Here is a 20,000-nt window from a genome sequence, read left to right on the forward strand (position 1 = left end):
AAAGTGGAAGTCGGTCAATCTGGCAACCCGTGACATCATCACTATCACACTCACTCACTCACTCACACACACACTCTCACACAGGCGCGCGCGCGAGCTCGCCGCAGAGACAGGTCCGACTCATTGTGGATGGGATCTCGTAACCTCCGGTCCGTTACGCGTTCATTTCCTTCCGTGTAAAAATGAAAACGGGGAAGTAGACGCGCAGAATCGGTGCTCCTCACGCGCGCACGGACCTGACGCGAATATATATAGACACACACACACACACACACACTTATTTATATACATTGTGTGTGTGTGTGATACATTATAGACTATTTTTATTATTATTATTATTATTTTTTCCCCCTCTGTGATTTGGTGAGTAATTGATCCGGCCGTGATGGAGTACTGGCGGCAGTGCGCGCTCTGGCTGATCCGGTGTCGCGTGCTCCCGCAAGCGCACCGGGTCACCTGGGAAACGGCGCGCGCCTTCGACCTGGCGCAGAGTCTCCGGGACGGTGTGCTGCTGTGTCAGCTCCTCAACAACCTCCATCCTCAAACCATCAACCTGAAGGAGATCAACCTCAGGCCACAGATGTCCCAGGTCAGGAACCACACACACACACACACACACCTTAACACTCACACACACCTTCACACTCACTCTCTTTGCATGGGTTCAAGCTCACATGTCCTCTTAAACGTGTCCTCTTAAAGGTCCTGTATACGCTCCCTGGCCAGTTTATTAGGAACACCCCTGCACCTGCTCATTCATGCAGTTTCGCAACAGTTTTATTTATTTGCTACCCAGAAACGGCAAGCTCCTCAGTCCCGAGGATGTCAGAAATCTGTTACAAAGCGCTGACACTGGAGACTCCTTCCGTAAATGTTAAATAAACGACTCCTTACTTTGGTAAAACCTCACCACGACACGGGTTTTTCAATCCGAAATCAATATTCGGTATCAGGGAGTCTTTAGAAGCTAGTTTATGAGCTAAATGAGCACTAGCAATACACGAGTTCTGCTTTATTTACTTCCTTTATTTATGCCAGCTCCGAAATCCTTCTGGTCATGTGACCAGTGACATCACCCACATCATAAAGTTCATAAATAAACTATCGTATAGATAAACTACCGTTTCATCATTTTATTTCTAGTTTACAGTGATGCTGTGGGTGTTAGTTCAACACTTCTAGATGTTACTCGACACCATCAGTGTGGGATGTAACACACACACACACGCACATGCGCACACACACACACACGCACACACACACGTGAATAAAACAGAAATATGAAGCGAAATCACAGGATTCAAAGTCACGAGAGAAGGCGAGTGTGTGTGGAGTGTGTGTTGTGTGACAGACCTCGTCACAGAGGAGTGGGAGAGGTAGTAGGAGAGCTCCAAATGTTCTGACAGCCCCGTGTGTGTGTGTGTGTGTGTGTGTGTTAGTGATAAGTTCTGTGGGGTTCCCTCTTTTTATTGAAAACACTGTCACATACCATCTGTAGTGGATTAAATGACCGACACACACTGTGACTCACACACACACACACACACACACACACACACACACACAGGTTGAATAACCCAATAATCATTAATAAGCCGATAATAAACCACAAGGTTTTTCTGTAATTAGTGCAGTGAAAGGTTAGCGATTGTTAATGTTTGCTGTGGAGGTTTTATTCCAGTTCAGTGCAGCGACACGTCGTACAGTATAGTGTGTATAATATTACACAGTGACTGCGTAATACACTCCAGGCAATCAATTCACGATTACAGAATATATAAGAGCAACTTTGGCTTCCTGCCTGGAGTGAGATTTATGAATCGAATGACCTTTCTTGCCGTGCGGAAACGAGAATTACTGTAGTGGGTGAAGCGCGCTTTACTTCATACATCACTAGTTTTTCCGTTTGACTGTTTCTACTTCTTCCTCACCATGCCCGTGTCTCTGCTCTCCACTGCCATCACTACTTTTCATGAAAGTCCACATGAAACCAAAATGGACGTTTTGTGGCGTCTAGTATGAACATTTTCGCCTTAAGGTTATCTGTAAGCTCCAAAAACGACGACGGAATTCGCAAATTAGAAGATATACGCGTTCAAAATGTACACTCTCTCTCCCGCGCTCTACCGCCGATACGGATCGACCATTTTGATGACATCATCATCATGAGTGCACTTCAGCTTCTCGTTGGATTTTCTGTCCAATCAAACACCCTGTAGAATCTGAAGTGTCCCGCCTCCAACGTTATAAAACTCCACGGTACTAGCTCTCGAGTACGGTTTAGCCCGAGCTGTGAGGTGAGGTAAGCTAAACGCTATTGGCTGTTTAAAAAAGAGGAGGAGCCACTCGATATATCCCGCGTTCTCCTGCCTTCCTGTTTCAGTAGAAATTTCTGTTTCATCAAAATAAACGAGATAAACGCAGGCTACGTTATCGGTAAAGAATGGATGGATGATTGTTGTTTTCGACGTGTAAATCGAATGCTTTGTGTGCACTAACACTCACGTTTCAACAACGTCGTCACAACACCTCCGTCTCCGTGCATCGGCGTGCAGGCGGAGGTTAGACGTTTATATACAGTGACCTTACGGAGTGGCGATTGGTACGGAACCCAGCCGCGTCAGACCGGTCCAATCAAGACGTTGCAGGGCTTCATTAGACAAGTTAAAGCGCACCTTCTCGATACTGGCAGAAAAAAAGCGTCATATGAGCAGATTTGTGACTAGGCTGGATTATTATGCAAATTTGGTGTACTTGGTCTGCGTGAGAGTGTGAGGCAGCACCTGAAAGCATGTGTCTCATGCCAAGTGCCAAAAAACAAACAAAACCACATCCTGGCATGTTACAGAGAAACCACAGAGGGTAAGCTCTTCTGTCCAAAGTTACAGCTTTATCTCTGACTGTTACAAAGCTCTGACGCTGAAGACGCCGTCCGTAAATATCAAATGTTACACCAAAACAAAGATTATATCAGCTAACTAACTAGCATGCTAATCATCCAGCTCGCTAACTCGCTATAAATTAGCACAGCTCCATCAGCTGTCACGTGCAGTCTGAGGATTTCAGGTGAATAAAATCCAACCCGTCCATCCACATGATGTTAGTGCATTTGTTAACAGTTTGAACAGAAACTACAGCAATGCCTTGTGGGTATTCTGTGCTCCCGAAGTCTACAGTGATAACGATGAACTCGATTCTTCATCGGACGATCTAACAGATTAAATCGAGTAATGGACGGACGAGGAGACGAGGAGACTCAGCCAAGGGGTCGTGTAGAGGGCGAGTGGACGAGGATGACGCAGAGCATAAAATATAGATATAGAAATAAATATGTGTAGAAATCAATCCAGACACGGTGTCCAGATGGTGTGGAGGCTCCATTTCCATAACCGAGGGTCGAGACACACATTGAAACCCTCACGTTAAATATTCATGAGCTCTGCGGCAGCCATTTTATCATCACATCGTTAAGCTACACAGACGGTGTTTACTCAGGGGACGCAAACAAAGAGAGGAGGGAAAAAAAGGCAAGAGGTTTTAAAAAAACAAACAAAAAAAGATATATATATATATATATATATATATATATATATATATATATATATATATATATATTCCATTGAATGTGTTTGCTAAAAATCTCAAGGAAAAATTCCTTTTTTTTTTTGTTTTAAATAAATGAATTAAAACGAATTTTTAAATGTATAAACATTTTTAAACTTTACATTTTTTTCAATGTATTTATTTTATTTATTTACTTACTTACAGAAAACCCCATTTGGAAAAATTCTTACAACGTCATGCTCAATTTATTATCCACTGTTATCCAAGCGGAATTTGCATATTAGTAAATTAAATTACGCAGGTTAAAACCTACGTGTCACATACTGTAGGGCCGGCATTTTAAGAGAGAAAAAACAACAACAACAACAACAACAACCCAAACAAACAAATAAACAAACAAACAATCAAAAAGTTTTGTTTTCTCAAAACACATACTTTATATGCCACTATAAACAATATCTCAATCATGATTTCAAATAAAACATGCTAGTTTTAAATATGTTTTAAATATGTTTGAAATGTTTTAAATATAGTAATCTGATTCATAAAGTATTGAAATATTGATATTACAGTTAAATTCTGCTATGTGCACATGCAGTATTATCAGTCCTGTTATAACGGCGATTATACTGTAGATCTATTTTTGTACAGGGTGCCAATTTTTTTGTTTTACTTTTCTTTGTTAAGTTATTTATTTTTGTAAATAGTAAATAAATATATTATAGATTTACAGAGACACCTTATTAGCAAACCAGACTGCAGTGATGTGTTGCGTATTGTTAAAATGTGAAAATGTCAGTGACAGTCTGTACAGCGTTAGATGAAACATGAGCGGATGTTGCGAGGCGAAATCCCTGAAGGCCGCTCGACTGTGGCTCTGATTTAGGACACAGCTGTTTCCTCTTCACTCGTAGCTCTTCAGTTTGCAGTGTTTCAGGTGTTACTGTGGATACCGTGTGTGCTCACACACGTATGTGTCTTATCACACCAAAATCATTTAGTGTTCTTTGCAGAGTTAGATGTAGAAGCGTGCACCAAAGCAGACTCGAGATGTGAGTGAGGATCCATTTGCAGACCTTGATGCTACGCAGAAAAATACAAAAAATAAAGACCAAAAATCTGATACCAGAGTCCAAGGTTGTGTTTTTTTTTTTTTTTTTTTTGAAAGCACATTACCAGATGAATAGTCTGAGATCAATTGACACAAATGAAAATTAAAAAAAAAAAAAAAAGATGGCTTAGGTAGAATTCACACTGGACATGGCACCTATGTGACATATCTGTTTGACAATCAAGTGTTTTACCATCCAGTCCACACCTCCTGTGTTCTGTAAGCCTACTGGTGAAGGTAACGCAACAGTGGTGCTCTGCAGTATGAGTGTTTTGCTTTAAAATTTAAAAGTGAAAAAATTATGCAAGAGCAAATTTTGACCCGTACAGCCTAGAACTCTGACATTATATTATTCGTGTGATAAACAAAATATATTTTTACTCAAATGTTTTTCACATGGTCGGTGGCTCTCTGCTCTGATTCTGTCGCCACTTTATATATGAAAGGTCAGAATTACTGTCCATTCCCACAAAGATCAATTTGACCAATCCCTCACTGTTCCAGTAGAAGGTTTGACCAATCCCATCTGCTGCGAAAGGAAGTTTAACCAATCCCTCCCTGTTCCAGTAGAGAGTTTGACCAATACCATCAATTACAGTAGAAAGTTTGACCAATCCCATCAATTACAGTAGAAAGTTTGACCAATCCTACCTATTACAGTAGAAAGTTTGATCAATCCCATCAATTACAGTAGAAAGTTTGACCAATCCCATCAATTACAGTAGAAAGTTTGACCAATCCTACCTATTACAGTAGAAAGTTTGATCAATCCCACCAATTACAGTAGAAAGTTTGACCAATCCCATCAATTACAGTAGAAAGTTTGACCAATCCTACCTATTACAGTAGAAAGTTTGATCAATCCCACCAATTACAGTAGAAAGTTTGATCAATCCTACCTATTACAGTAGAAAGTTTGATCAATCCCACCAATTACAGTAGAAAGTTTGACCAATCCCATCAATTACAGTAGAAAGTTTGATCAATCCTACCTATTACAGTAGAAAGTTTGATCAATCCCACCAATTACAGTAGAAAGTTTGATCAATCCTACCTATTACAGTAGAAAGTTTGATCAATCCCACCAATTACAGTAGAAAGTTTGACCAATCCCATCAATTACAGTAGAAAGTTTGATCAATCCTACCTATTACAGTAGAAAGTTTGATCAATCCCACCAATTACAGTAGAAAGTTTGACCAATCCCATCAATTACAGTAGAAAGTTTGACCAATCCTACCTATTACAGTAGAAAGTTTGATCAATCCCATCAATTACAGTAGAAAGTTTGATCAATCCCACCAATTACAGTAGAAAGTTTGACCAATCCCATCAATTACAGTAGAAAGTTTGACCAATCCTACCTATTACAGTAGAAAGTTTGATCAATCCCACCAATTACAGTAGAAAGTTTGACCAATCCCATCAATTACAGTAGAAAGTTTGACCAATCCTACCTATTACAGTAGAAAGTTTGATCAATCCCACCAATTACAGTAGAAAGTTTGATCAATCCTACCTATTACAGTAGAAAGTTTGATCAATCCCACCAATTACAGTAGAAAGTTTGACCAATCCCATCAATTACAGTAGAAAGTTAGATCAATCCTACCTATTACAGTAGAAAGTTTGATCAATCCCACCAATTACAGTAGAAAGTTTGATCAATCCTACCTATTACAGTAGAAAGTTTGATCAATCCCACCAATTACAGTAGAAAGTTTGACCAATCCCATCAATTACAGTAGAAAGTTTGATCAATCCTACCTATTACAGTAGAAAGTTTGATCAATCCCACCAATTACAGTAGAAAGTTTGATCAATCCCATCAATTACAGTAGAAAGTTTGACCAATCCTACCTATTACAGTAGAAAGTTTGATCAATCCCACCAATTACAGTAGAAAGTTTGATCAATCCCACCAATTACAGTAGAAAGTTTGATCAATCCCACCAATTACAGTAGAAAGTTTGATCAATCCCACCAATTACAGTAGAAAGTTTGACCAATCCTACCAATTACAGTAGAAAGTTTGACCAATCCTACCTATTACAGTAGAAAGTTTGATCAATCCCACCAATTACAGTAGAAAGTTTGACCAATCGCATCAATTACAGTAGAAAGTTTGACCAATCCTACCTATTACAGTAGAAAGTTTGATCAATCCCACCAATTACAGTAGAAAGTTTGATCAATCCCACCAATTACAGTAGAAAGTTTGACCAATCCCACCAATTACAGTAGAAAGTTTGATCAATCCCTCATTGTTCCAGTAGAAAGTTTGACCAATCCCATCTGCTGCAAAAGGAAGTTTAACCAATCCCATCAATTACAGTAGAAAGTTTGACCAATCCCATCAATTACAGTAGAAAGTTTGACCAATCCTACCTATTACAGTGAAAAGTTTGATCAATCCCACCAATTACAGTAGAAAATTTGACCAATCCCTCACTGTTCCAGTAGAAAGTTTGACCAATCCCATCTGCTACGAAAGGAAGTTTGACCAATCCCTCACTGTTCCAGTAGAAAGTCTGACCAATCCCATCTTATCCCTCATAATATTTGACTAATCCCACCCTTGTATACATTTTAGCCAATCCCTTCCGTTCCCATAGAACCCCTTCCATTCCCCTTTGACCGAACTTTCTCCGGGAGTGGGTGGGATTGGTCTTGCGCACACCTTTACCTTGAGAAATCAACAAACTTGGCTGCTACAGAAGCAAAATAAACCACCATTAAGAATGTACCCACAGCTAGCATGAGCATGCACTCAGAACAAACGCTGAAGGTTTGTAGTACAGTCAATTGCGGAAGACCTTCTGTTAGATGTCAGTTGGGTAATTAGCTCCATTTTACATTCAATTCCAGTCTAAATAGTGAAACACTTGGTCTGCAATGATCTGGAATGAAGAATGGAATTAAAATGACAATAAACACCAGTGCTGTTGTTCTCTGTCATCTGGGGGACTCCAACGATAGAACAACACCCACAGCGGTCTCATTTCCATAAGAGCTGGTAACAAAACAATATGCACGTATATAATATGCTAGCAATATCGCCCACTCTCAAGTGCTAGTTTCTGGTAATTGAGAGTCATGCTGCGTGTAAACACTCGTTTCAGAGTGCAGCGGAGTTCAAGGCCTCGTGAGAGATCTTCTGAAAGTGTGTGTGGTTTCTTCTCTATCTCAAGTGTGTGGCTGCAAAGTGAAAGCAATGGCAGCAGGTGCGGAAACTGGGTCAAAAACGGAGCTGTTTTTAGAAAGCGCTTTAAGTAACTGAGTTCAATTAAAAAAAAAAAAGCGCGATGAATGTGCAGTGGAAACGTTGGACATTATGCGCATTAACTCTCATCTGTTTAACTACCATTAATATTCATTCTAAACTAGTGTGTGTGCGTCTTTGTGTCTGTGTGTGTGGGGGGGGGGGGGGGATTGCACTGGTGTGAAGAACGTTAGCTTCTGCATGATCGGACACGCTGTTTCTGAGCAGCCACGCCCAGGAAATGAGGAAACGGGATGGATGAAGGAAGTGAAACCGAGCAGACGTTCTCATTTATTTCACCCTGTTACTGTCCAAACGCGGTTAAAAGCGAGCGCAACATCACCTCTGGAATAAGTGTAAAAAGTGATTTTTCAAACGGTTATGGTTTCTAACGGAAACTGAACCAAACACATGAAAAGTTATTCGATTTCGTTGTTTAATATCACTCTACTTACTGAGTAAAAATGGGATATTTCATCTCAAACTGTGAATACGGCTGCAAAATAATGGCAAAAACATTCTAGATCCATCAGATTGGTCAAAAGGGAATCTCCTGTGCACAGCCTGCTTCAGGTTAGCCCACAGATCTCCAGTTGGATTCAGGTCTGGGCTCTGGCTAGGTCATCATCATTGATCTTATGGTTAAGCCGTTCCTTCATTGATTTGGTTGTATGCTTTGGGTCGTGCTGAAAGTCATCTTCAGACACCTGAAGGTTTTTGCAGTAAAATCGAGTGGTATTTTGTAGCTCTTCGTGATTCCCTGTACCTTGATAAAAGCCCCAGTTCTGGCTGAAGAAAAGCAGCACTGAAGCATGATGCTGCTGCCACCACCATGCTTCACCGTGGATGTGCTTGTTATTTGCACCAAAATACCTTTTGGAATTGGTCTCATCAGACCATAACACATTTTGCCACATGGTTTGGGGTGCTTTAGTTGAGCTTGGATGTTTTTTGTGAGAAAGGGCTTCCGTCTAGCCGCCCTACCCCACAGCCCAGACGTGTGAAGGATAGGAGATATTGTTGTCACATGCAGAGAGTAATCAATAATTAGTAGTCGGATATTCCTAAACGTTGACGTGGGTGTCTTGGCAGCCTCCCTGGTAAGTTTTTGTCTTGAACTCGTATACATTTTGGAGGGTACACGCTTTGTAAGCTCTTTGTGTAGACTTTGTATATCCGCTGTATACGTACGAGAAGACAGCAAGCATGGAAATAATCTAATAGGAGTCTAGAATATTTACAGTACATTGCGGCATGTATAGTCCTAGTTGTAATCATCATTATCAGAGAATTAATCGTGTTTTTCTTCCATTTTTGCGTGTCGGAGAGTAAATAGGACCCAATGCCAGGTAGGAACTAAACTTGTGAGCAGGGAACTGGAAAACGTCGGACCACACACTGTAGGATTGGTCAGAAGAATCATTCACGCTGAACGTCTGGAATTCAGCATTATAGCTAATTTGCATCGTTCAAATGTTGCCGAAATCGTGCTATGCATGCACGAGCTGTGGCTTTGCTGCCAGCTTGTGTCAATGGACAAAGGTTTCGAGGTGGTCTGTAGAAACCATGATCGAGTGAGTCACATCATTTCTGGGCAAGTAAGAAAAAAAAAAACCCATCTCCAACCACAAACACGGCCGCAAACCGGCACTGTATATCACTGCACTTTTCAACAGATGCCAAAATGTTCTTGTAAACTTGGCTTAAATATGAAATACAAATCCCGAAGACAAAATCTCACCATTTTCTGTTATGACAAGGAATGAAACATAAGTCATGCTGAAACAACACAAGCCTCTCGATAGCACGCATCTGGCTGAACAGTTAAGTCTGAAGTCTTTGAAGCTTTAGTGGTCTACTCTGGTTTTCTTCGTCTCTGTTTTAAATCGACGATTGATCATCGTCCCGTATAAAGCGAAGCAAGTTTGCTCATTCGACGTCGTGACGCACCGATATGAAAATAACTCGGCCAAAAGCGAAATTCAAGACGGACTCACCAGAGAACCGAAAGCAGTGAATTACTGTTTGAGACACTGATGAAATTATTATTATGCTTTTTTTTTTTTGTCTTATAGTTATGAAGGAAAATGAACCGAAACATGACACAGTAATAAAATGAAGCGCTACTGAGCAATTATTTGAGCAGCACATATAATACAAGGCTAATTCAGCACCGCGACAAAAATACCAACGCAAACAAAACAAAATAATCCCCCAGACATTATCGCATCAGATCAGCGACTGGCTGTACGGTCGTGCTAGTTCTCTTTTCGCTATCATTTATTACTTTAGCTCCGATTTTATTCTCAATATAATGATTCGTAAGACTTTCTATTTTTATATCTTGCATTTAATCGAAAAAAAAAAAACTTCTTCAGTCAGAATTTTCCTCACTCTGTGGATGAAATGTTTGTGCACCGCTCCTGCAGCATATGCTGTTTGTAAGGCGCAGGGGTTTTTTTTTTTTGCTTTTAAACATGTACAGCCTCAGCTTTGTACAGTCATCTCGAAACAAGCTTGGCTCAACTCAGACTGTATTTCAGTACTGTTGTTAACACCTTTATTGGCAACTTCCCCTAATTACTCAATGGACGTATCACACGCATCGTCTATGTAGTGCAGAAACAGCGTTTTTCGTTTTGTTTTGTTTTTTTACAAGTAACAGTACGGCTATTCTTGGTATTCGTTAATTTATTCTTTTTTTTTTTTGCTAACTTTCCAGGTTGCTAGCTAATTACTGTGTGTTGGTATTTGGCTGTGAGGCTAATTTAACCACGCTGCGAATGAGCTCAATTGTACATCCTGTATCCATTGTTCTAAACAGTCTGCTGTGTCTAGGGCGCTGTCGAGGTGTTTAGTGTTTGACAGATCGGCCGATGTGGTTTCTTCGATTGACACTGATGCACTGTTATGTATAAACATGGACGAAAACAATGTTGCAGAGCTGAAAACAGTCGTAGATCCATCTTGAATGGCTTTCTTCCTCAGAACGTAGTTAGGCGTCAGCATCAGGCTCAGGTAGGAGGCGTGGCCTAAAGTTTGAAGGTGGAGTCAGATGATACAGTATCTAATGTTTGAGATATTTTGCTAATATACAGTGCGTTGAACGAGTATCCCTTAATCTAAAAATCTATACAGTTTGCGAAATTCTTTACAAATAAACAACGTAAAAGTTGTGATTGCATAAGTATTCACTATTCCCTATCTCTGCGATAGCCCTAAATTAGTTCTGGTGCAATCTGTTATCATGAGAAGTGGTTGAACGTGATTAGTTGAACGGAGTTGACCTGTGTGCAATTAAAGTGTCAGATGATCTAAATATAAATACACGCCTGTTCCCGGAGCAATCCAGAGTCTGTCAAACAGTTTATCTGAACAAGTCCAGGACAAAGTTCCGGAAAAGTATTAATCAGGGTTTGGTTGTTTAAAAAATATCCCAACTTTTGAAGACATTTTTGCTTTTCATCACCCTGAGAAAATCATAGTCATATTGAAGCATGGTGTTGGTGGTAGCATCACAATGTCTGATGCTTTTCATCACTCTGACAGCACCATACTCTCACTGAAGCATCATGCTGAGCATTACCCATAGCTTCCTCTCTGATGAATCATCTCTTTATATGATTATTTTAAGTGCGTGATTATTTAGACATGCAGTTTGCACCATGTTACACTGGTGGTTAAGCTTCTGAAGAAAAAAAAAAAATCTGAATAGAAATCAGAACTTATTTTTTTAAAAGGCCTCAAATGGTTTCACATTGGTGAAACGTTTAAGAGGAAACACCCTTACAGCGCATGTGGAGAGGTGAATCACCGCCACATCCCCCTCAACCATCTCTCCCCATCCCCCTTCCCTCCCGTCCTCCGCCCCTCCCCCGCCCCACCTCCATCTCCTGTGGTGAATCACCGTCTATATCAGTAGAGACAGGATGTAAGGCAAGTTCACACACTGCGAGTGTGTGTGTGTGTGTGTGTGTGTGTGTGTGTATACCTGTGCAGACCTAGCAGCTGTGAGAAATAAAACAAAGATGATTACGGTGTTAATATGGTATTAAAATAAATGTTTTATAATAACGTAGTATTACGAGTAATATGATAATATAATAAATGTTCCACAGTAACAGTAAGGCGCTGTGGAGCCGTCATGACTTGAGGTTCGCACGCATATTTCACTTCATATACGGTAACTACGTCAAATCCATACCAAGCAACGGCTCGTGTCAGTGTATTGTCCTTACAAGATTCATTCACAAAAAATATAGCATACATGGATGAACGTTTTCTTCATATATTTGGTAGAAGATTTTGCCGAATGAAATGCCCAAAATTCCTATGACAAGGATATGTCTGTAATTATAAACATGTGGACAAATTATTATACTTTGCACTTTATATTGTATTGTTATTATTTTTTTACGATGATTTTATCAGCTAAAATCGAGCTGAGTGTCAGCGACAAGAAAATGGATAAATGAATAAAAATAAATGTTAAACATTCAACTTTACGATCATATTAGCGCTACGGCTAATATTTGCTATCTGGCGCAGAATAAAACAAGGTGTTTTATTAAATATTGAACTAAGCATTCAAATATACGGCGTTTCCTTCCTCGTGCACGTTGAATGAAATGATTCGGTAATACTGCAGCTTATAGAACAAAACCAACCAGGTTCGCATTTTCAGTCCACACTGGGACACTCTGTCCCTGATCAGACGCACGGAGGACGGTGTGTTTCTCCACACCGGCGTTTCTCCTTCATCAGCGCCTCCATCAGCGACCGTTACCACGGTGACAGGACGAAAGGTCATCCTGTGCGTGCGTGTGCGTGTGTGCGCGTGACACTGAACGAGAGAGAAAGCGAGTGAGCTTGCACGATTCGGATCATCCTGACGATCATCCAAATCTCATGACAGAACTGTTAGACCCTGCTAACATATCGTGCTAATATGTCATGCTAACGTATCATGCTAACCAACTACCGTACACGTGAAAATGATTTAACCCTGTAAACCGTGAGAAAGAGACGTCGATGCCGCACAGCTTTAGCAGTTAACTTTCACTCATTCCTGTCACCGTTAGCGTGATTGCTTCGCATGTGTGTGCAAAGATTACCCAGAATCCCCCAGCCACACACCCACCCAATTTACCACATATAGTATCTTTCATACAGACACGCACAAACACACACACTCATTTACCACATATAGTGTCTTTCACACACACACACACACACACACACACACACAATTTACCATAAACAGTGTCTTAGTGTCTTTCACACACACACACACACACACACACACACACACACACACACAGACACCACTATTGTGTTTATGAACTTTCTATGCACTATTAGCAAAACATGTTGCTATTAACAAACACATTACTGTTAGCAAAACATGTTATTAGTAGCAAAACATGTTACTATTAGCAAACACGTAGTAGTACACGCGGTGGTGTATGTGGTGCGTTTCAGAAATCGTGGGTGACGATGAATTCATGGCTATCAATAAAGCGACATTAATGCTAGCGACTTAACAGTAAGCTAATATCAGCACAAGCACTAAATATTCACAACTCACACTAAACTCTGAAGTGAATTTTCCTGTAGCTTGGCTATAATACGTCACACAACACATCACAACTTTGCTAGCTCATGCTAATAGCTCGATTTATTAAATGGTGTTTTTTTAAAGCTAATGGCTATAATAAATCTTTGTTCCCCTATTTCCTGACAGCTGCTGTTTAGTTAGAATGGAAAGTGATGTCGACTCTGCTAGCCGCTAGCTTATTTTGCTGACGTTTTTGCTAATATTGTTCCATAACTCTGCGAGCTGATGCTAGTTTTTTTTTTGCTAATACTTTAAAGCACTTCATATAAACACACTTCACACTTAACCCCTACAATCGGCTACACAGCGAAGAAGATATATTTAACGTATGTAAAGACCTATATGACGTGTAGTTTATATGATTTAGCTCTTTCATGAGGTCGCCGTTAAACCGTCTCTCGTGATGCCGGCTAACGCTAATTAGCTTTACGGATATTTTTGCTAATAGCTTGTTTAGACGCCCCTGGATGAAGCTAGCAGCGTTTCTACTGATATTTTCTGGCTAATAACTAAAAAACAAAAAAAGATGTTTACATTTTAATGCTAACTTTTCACTAATGCTTGGGCACAGAAGACAGTCCGAGGCGGCGTTGTGAATCTTTCACGTCCTGTTTCAAGCCTTTCACCCCTGTACTTAGAGCAGAAGCAGTACTGTACTGTAATGTGGTCAGGAGAGGTCAGATGGGATTGAAACACTTCCTGTTATGCACAGAACACTGACGCTTGTGAGCCGAAGAGGTCTCCTGATTCGCAGTGAGTCAGCGGACGTGTCACACTTGTTCTCTCGTTTCTCTCTCTCCGTCCCTCTGTTTGCTTAACAGTAATGCTCAGGCAACGACAAAGCAACAGAAAAGAAGCCACAAACACATAACACGACAAAACAGAAACCGGACAAGGATTAGATTTAGACACCAGGTCATGTTGTGGACCCGGGTGCACACGGCGAATTCCGGATGCTGATTGGTCAGGAGGTCCTGATAAATGTTCTTAATGCGCTGGTTCTAACGGTGGGCTCAAGTCATGATGGGACGGAACGATCGTATTTACGAGAATGCACTCGAACGCCAGGACAAATTCGTATCTCCGAGTTTCCGAGCGTCAGTAAGAAAACACGGTGGAATCAACGGATGCGACGTCTGTAGCCGACGGTAAATTTGTCGAAATTTCAACGTTTACTCGTCTCCAGAGCCTATTTCAGTTATTATGCGTTTGCAGTTTTTTAATTTACAATAAAACACGCCAATTTCCTTCACAAAATGCGACAGAACCGTACAATTACGTTATAATATGTAGCGATAAAATAGACATCGGCTTCGTAAATCGATTTAAAAAAGCTAAACACACCTGGCGCGTGTTTATTCTTCGTGTTCTAGAAGTAGAATTTTGCTCGCTGTATTTTTTGTGCCCTTAATTAAGAGAAGGTACGCCGCTATCTTGCGACTTCAACGCGTACCTGACGTCGCGATTACGACTTCCCGAACTCGTAAATACGGACTTCCCAGGAGGACGTGAACGCACAGTAATACGTTACCGTTTGCGTAGTAACGGCTCATTCACAGGGACGTGTACGGCGGGTCGCGGCACTTCGTAAACGTGAACTTAGTGTAACGTTATACGGAAGGAGTCTCCAGTTTCAGAGCTTTTTTAACAGGCAGAGGTAAAGCTGTAACTTTATGGTCCGAGACAGGCTGGGTGAGGGAAGGACGAGGGAATTTTTTTATAGCTGCTACAACGTACATGCATCCGAACAGGAACTCTTTCAAAAGTGTGACCTGTTGTCGAATGTAACACTTCAGGACGTGTTGTTATAGGTATATACTTATATAAGTTATCGGTATATATTTAATTCTGTCCTGAAACGTGTATTTGGCACTGATTGGGAATGAAAAGGCTAGCGAAAAGAGACTCTTAGCTGACTCAGTGATGCTCGTTCGAATGAAAAATTTGCGTTAAACATTAGCATACGTTCAGGAAGCTCATCCTTCTGTTTAGCTCGTCTCGTTTTCTCAGCATCCTCTCAGGCCGATACTCAATCTGCCTCAGAGGCGAGTCATGTGGGTGTTGTGTGTTGTGTGTGTGTGTGTGTGCGTGTAACAGTCCGCTCCGTTTTAGCCCGGTCTGGCCCGCAGTACGACACAGCTTTTTCTGCTCACTCGTCATATTGCCCTGGCAGGACAGTCTGTGTTTCCTCAGTTACAAAAACATCTCCACCCTTCAAATCCCTGAACAGTTCTTCTGCCTGGTCTCCGTTACCCTGTTTCACGTCGTAATACAGTAAACATGCACACTCGTGTACACTAGTAGAACGTGAGCCATTTTGAGACAGTTTTTTTTTTTAAGTTGAGAGCTGAGCCGGTAGAGCTATATTTGGTGAAGCGTGCAAGTACGAAGGCTGCTTCTGACCCCCCGCCTTCTTGCAAATGGTGGTCTGGGTTTCATTTTCACCGATATGTGCCGCATCAGCATCAGGCGTGGAAGCTAAAATTGCATAAATGCTCAGCACTGCAATGCGCACAGTAACGTGATTGGTTCAGCTCGTCACGGTGGTTCTTTCGTGATCCTGCGGAAAGCGTTATTATACCTTAGCGATTGAGGCTCTGGGTTACTGATCAGAAGGTCGCGGGTTCAAGCCCCAGCACTGCCAAGCTGCCACTGTTGGGCCCTTAACCCTCTCTGCTCCAGGGGGTGCTGTATCATGGCTGACCCTACACTCTGACCCCAACTTCCTGACATGCTGGGATATGCGAAGAAAAGAATTTCGCTGTAATGTACATGTGATCGATAAAGACTCATTATCATTATTATTATACATGATGAAAAATGCACGTTTTGTCCTGACCTGCATCTCTGTAGCATCTAGTGCTTTCCATTCTGCAAACCTGCATGCGCGATAGTGAAAAAAAAAAGATCTACGGTTCTTCTAAGTGAAACCGACCTTCTATGTGATTATGAGCCCCGCCCCCAAAACATCCCAGAATCCGTCCCAGTTTGTGGACTCAAGTGTAAAAAGGCTACGTCAGGCTACGTCCACGTTAATCTGCAAACACATCTTTTTCTCTACGGTTTGGCCTTCCTTCCTATTGTTAGTTTTGTTTGTTTTTTTCCCTCAAAAACATTCTCCCAAGTGGATAAATCTGAAAAAGACATTTTCGTGTCATAGTGCAGACTGAGAAAACGGAGATGTTCAAAAACCAAGACGGATTTTTTGGTCATGTGACCCATTCACCTCAAAACAAACAAGATGGTGGACGATGTTGTAGTGCTGATATCCAGTTCGATGGCTTTGTTAAAGATTAATGTCATAAAGTCGTACAACCTTCAGATTACGTTGACGAAATGACGCGGGATGAAGCTTCTTACGTTTTTACGTCCGCGCAGTACAGGGGTGTAAACGATTCAGACGTTGCGGTGTAGACGGAGAGCGTTTTTAAAACGAAGACGCGGTTTTCAGATCTGTCCGGATTAATGTGGACGTAGCCTTAGATGTACAGAATCCGTTCTCTTCGCACCTTTTATTTTTTACTAATATATATATATATATTGTGACGCATAATGCACTATTCACAACGCAGCATTTGTCTGATTTAACATGAAAATGGATGCAAGCAACATTCACCCAAGGCCCCGCCCACATGCATTTTAAAAAATGTATGTATTATTTTTTTTTATGTCTCGTTTTAAACAAACAAAAGTCAACGTAAGTAGAAACGTTTATTAACATTATTATTATTATTCAGTAAAGTTCTGAAAGAAATAAACCCTAAAATGGCTGCTACGTGTAAACATTTTGCTTTTCATTATGATAAAAAGAACGCAGTATTTGGGATTAATTAGCTGAAATTCTTGAATGAATGGAAGCTTAATATTTGATCATCGTGAATATATTTTATTCAGCAGTAATACGTATATATTTCATTTATAAACTCTGCAAGCTGTTGTTTTACTGTAAAAGTCTGAGTCTCTATGGGATGCTACAGTTTTTGCTGTGCGTTTAGTGAATAAATTGATCGGACGGCTGATTAAATTAGCTTGAAGTGCGGCCGGTTCCTGTAGGAGCTCGTCTGTGTTGTTAGCACTAAGTGAAGGCCATTAACTAATAATCCTGGAAGCAGAGCGGTTTCTCAGAAGCCACAAAACGGTCAGTCCTGTGAGGCTTCAGTGCGAGATAGCGTGATGTGATATTAAACGTTGGCGGTAAAGTCAATAATATGTTGTTTAAGTAGAAGTATTTGAATGTTAAAACAATGAGATTAGCACGACACGTTAAAGGTTATAAAATTAAGAAAATGAAAGAATTGGGTAGAAATAAATGTTGAAAGACAGCACACAATACACAAGGTTGAACTGGCGCTAACGTAGCTAACAACACGTTAGGGCTGTAACACAGTGCAGCAAAATATCCCTAGCTTTATTTGTATCTAAACTTGAAGTGTGTTTAGCGATAAACTTTTAAAAAAAATTTATTACGGACCCCACCACTACGCAGGCCGTAAACACTATGATCGACATTGAGGAGGACTCGTCCAAACACACCTTGACGATCCTCAAAGCTTTTGGGAGAATGTTCTCTGGATTGATGAGTTGAAAGTGGAGCTGTTTGGAAGACAGGAGTCCCGTTACGTAAACCATACACTGAATTCCACAAAAAGAACGTCATACCTACAGTCAAGCATGGTGGAGGAAGTGTGTTGGTGTGGGGACGCTTTGCTGTTAAAGGGTCTGGGCAACTTTCAGTAATTGAGCTAAACATGAATTCTGCCCTCTAGCAGAAAATCCTAAAGGAGAATGTCCGGTCTTCAGTCCGTAAGTCAAGCGCAACTGGATTAAGCAGCAAGACAACGATCCAAAGCGTAGGAGTAAATCTTAGTCCTAGAAGTAAGTGAAGGTCTGATCTCCAGTTATCGGAAGTGTGTGGTTGTAGTAATTGCTGCTAAAGGTTGCACATCCAGATGTAAATTTTAAGGGGGCAATTAGTTTTTCACATTGATGATAGGTGTTGGATCACTTTTTTTTCAATTTTTCATTTAAAAAAATACTTTTTCACAGCACTCTCTCTCTCTCTCTCTCTCTCTCTCTCTATATATATATATATATATGTATAATGTGTATATACAAATTTGGGACTTTATTACGTAGAGAACCAAAAGCGACCATTGTAAAAGTGACACCCCCCACCCACCCCACCAAATGGTTTGGTCCCCACTAGTTTCCAACCTGAGTGCAGTACCATTCTCAATCGGCTAGACAGATTGATAGACAGACAGGAAGAAAGGCAGACAAATGAGGTCGGAATATGAATGTAGGCTGAAGAGTCTTGTGTGAAATGTGCTTCGCTTTCAGAAAAGCTTTCCTTACACGTATGTGTTCAAAATATTGTGTGTTTTTTTTTTGAAGGCATAAAGTTAAAGATTTGTATATTGTAAGAATTTGTGTATTAGAATTTGTGTCGGCTTGCTCACGCTCACATAAAAGTAACAAAACTAAAAAATTTTACATTCACGTTTACTTAAGGAACTCTGGCTCTTTGAACCCTGGGTACCTTCTGTGGTTCCCCGTTACTCAAAAACCCACGACGGACATCGACGATGCTATTTTATAGTCATGTGGTCACCATTTTGTTCCCAGAAAGTTATCCAGGAATTAAAACACTGCCCCCTGGTGCTTAGGAGGAGGGAAATACATGGTGTCTCAAAAGCCTCCATAAACTGGCGACCATGTTTGCCAGCACCGTGTCGGTTGTTCCTTCGTCAGCGGGCCAATCCGCTTCTCGGTTGGTCCGCAACACCTCCAGTCTCTTTGATTTTGTTCATACGCTTGGAAGCAGTCTTGTGCGTGTAGCGCGCGCCACGTTTTCCTGTTAAACTCCATCGCAACCTTGCCACAACTTCCCGATCCAGCCACGAGAACGATTTCAATACGCGCTTCTTTTTCTTCTAAAACGGCACTTTTTATAAAAAGTGTTAATTGCCCCTGTGTATGCAGACTTTTGGGACACCCTGTAGTACCTCCCACTTTGCACCACCTCTCGTGGTGTACCTCAAGGCTCGCTTTTATTCCATTTCTACAAAAATATGACGCTTACTACCGCGGTTATTCTGATCATGCACGGTCTTTCCTTTCAAACTTTTTAGCATGCCCCTCGATACGCTCCTCTAGACTCACACAGATACCCTGTGGATGGTTCTGGCAAACTTCTTAAAAATCAAAAAAAGACAAAGAGCAGTGCTCCGGTTATTCGTTTCTGTATCCGTATCTATTCATCATCTATTCCAGGAGTCTCCAGTCATATCCATTTATCCTGATTTCACATGTTTAATCAGTTCCTCATAGTCGCCCATCCACTCTCACTTGTGCTTCCTATTTGGCTGGAATCACCGGCTCCTTCTGGATAAGATTGAAGACCCCTGATCTATCAGCTTTATAGCTGAGTTACTCAAGGCCTAACA

The 20,000-nt window shown here is 41.0% G+C and overlaps 1 protein-coding gene across 2 annotated transcripts in view; it reads left to right on the forward strand.

Annotated features, from left to right (window-relative positions):
* Window positions 1-128: 128 nt before the first annotated feature.
* The window catches only part of LOC128605444 (guanine nucleotide exchange factor VAV3), a 95,517-nt gene continuing 75,645 nt past the window's right edge, over window positions 129-20,000 (forward strand). For both annotated transcript variants that reach the window (XM_053621005.1, XM_053620916.1), the window contains exon 1: window positions 129-589. In XM_053621005.1, the coding sequence (XP_053476980.1) occupies window positions 386-589 (204 nt within the window). In that variant the 5' untranslated portion in view covers window positions 129-385. The remainder of the gene's footprint in view (window positions 590-20,000) is intronic.

Source organism: Ictalurus furcatus, chromosome 1 (assembly GCF_023375685.1).
Source record: "Ictalurus furcatus strain D&B chromosome 1, Billie_1.0, whole genome shotgun sequence".
Classification (NCBI taxonomy): domain Eukaryota; kingdom Metazoa; phylum Chordata; class Actinopteri; order Siluriformes; family Ictaluridae; genus Ictalurus; species Ictalurus furcatus.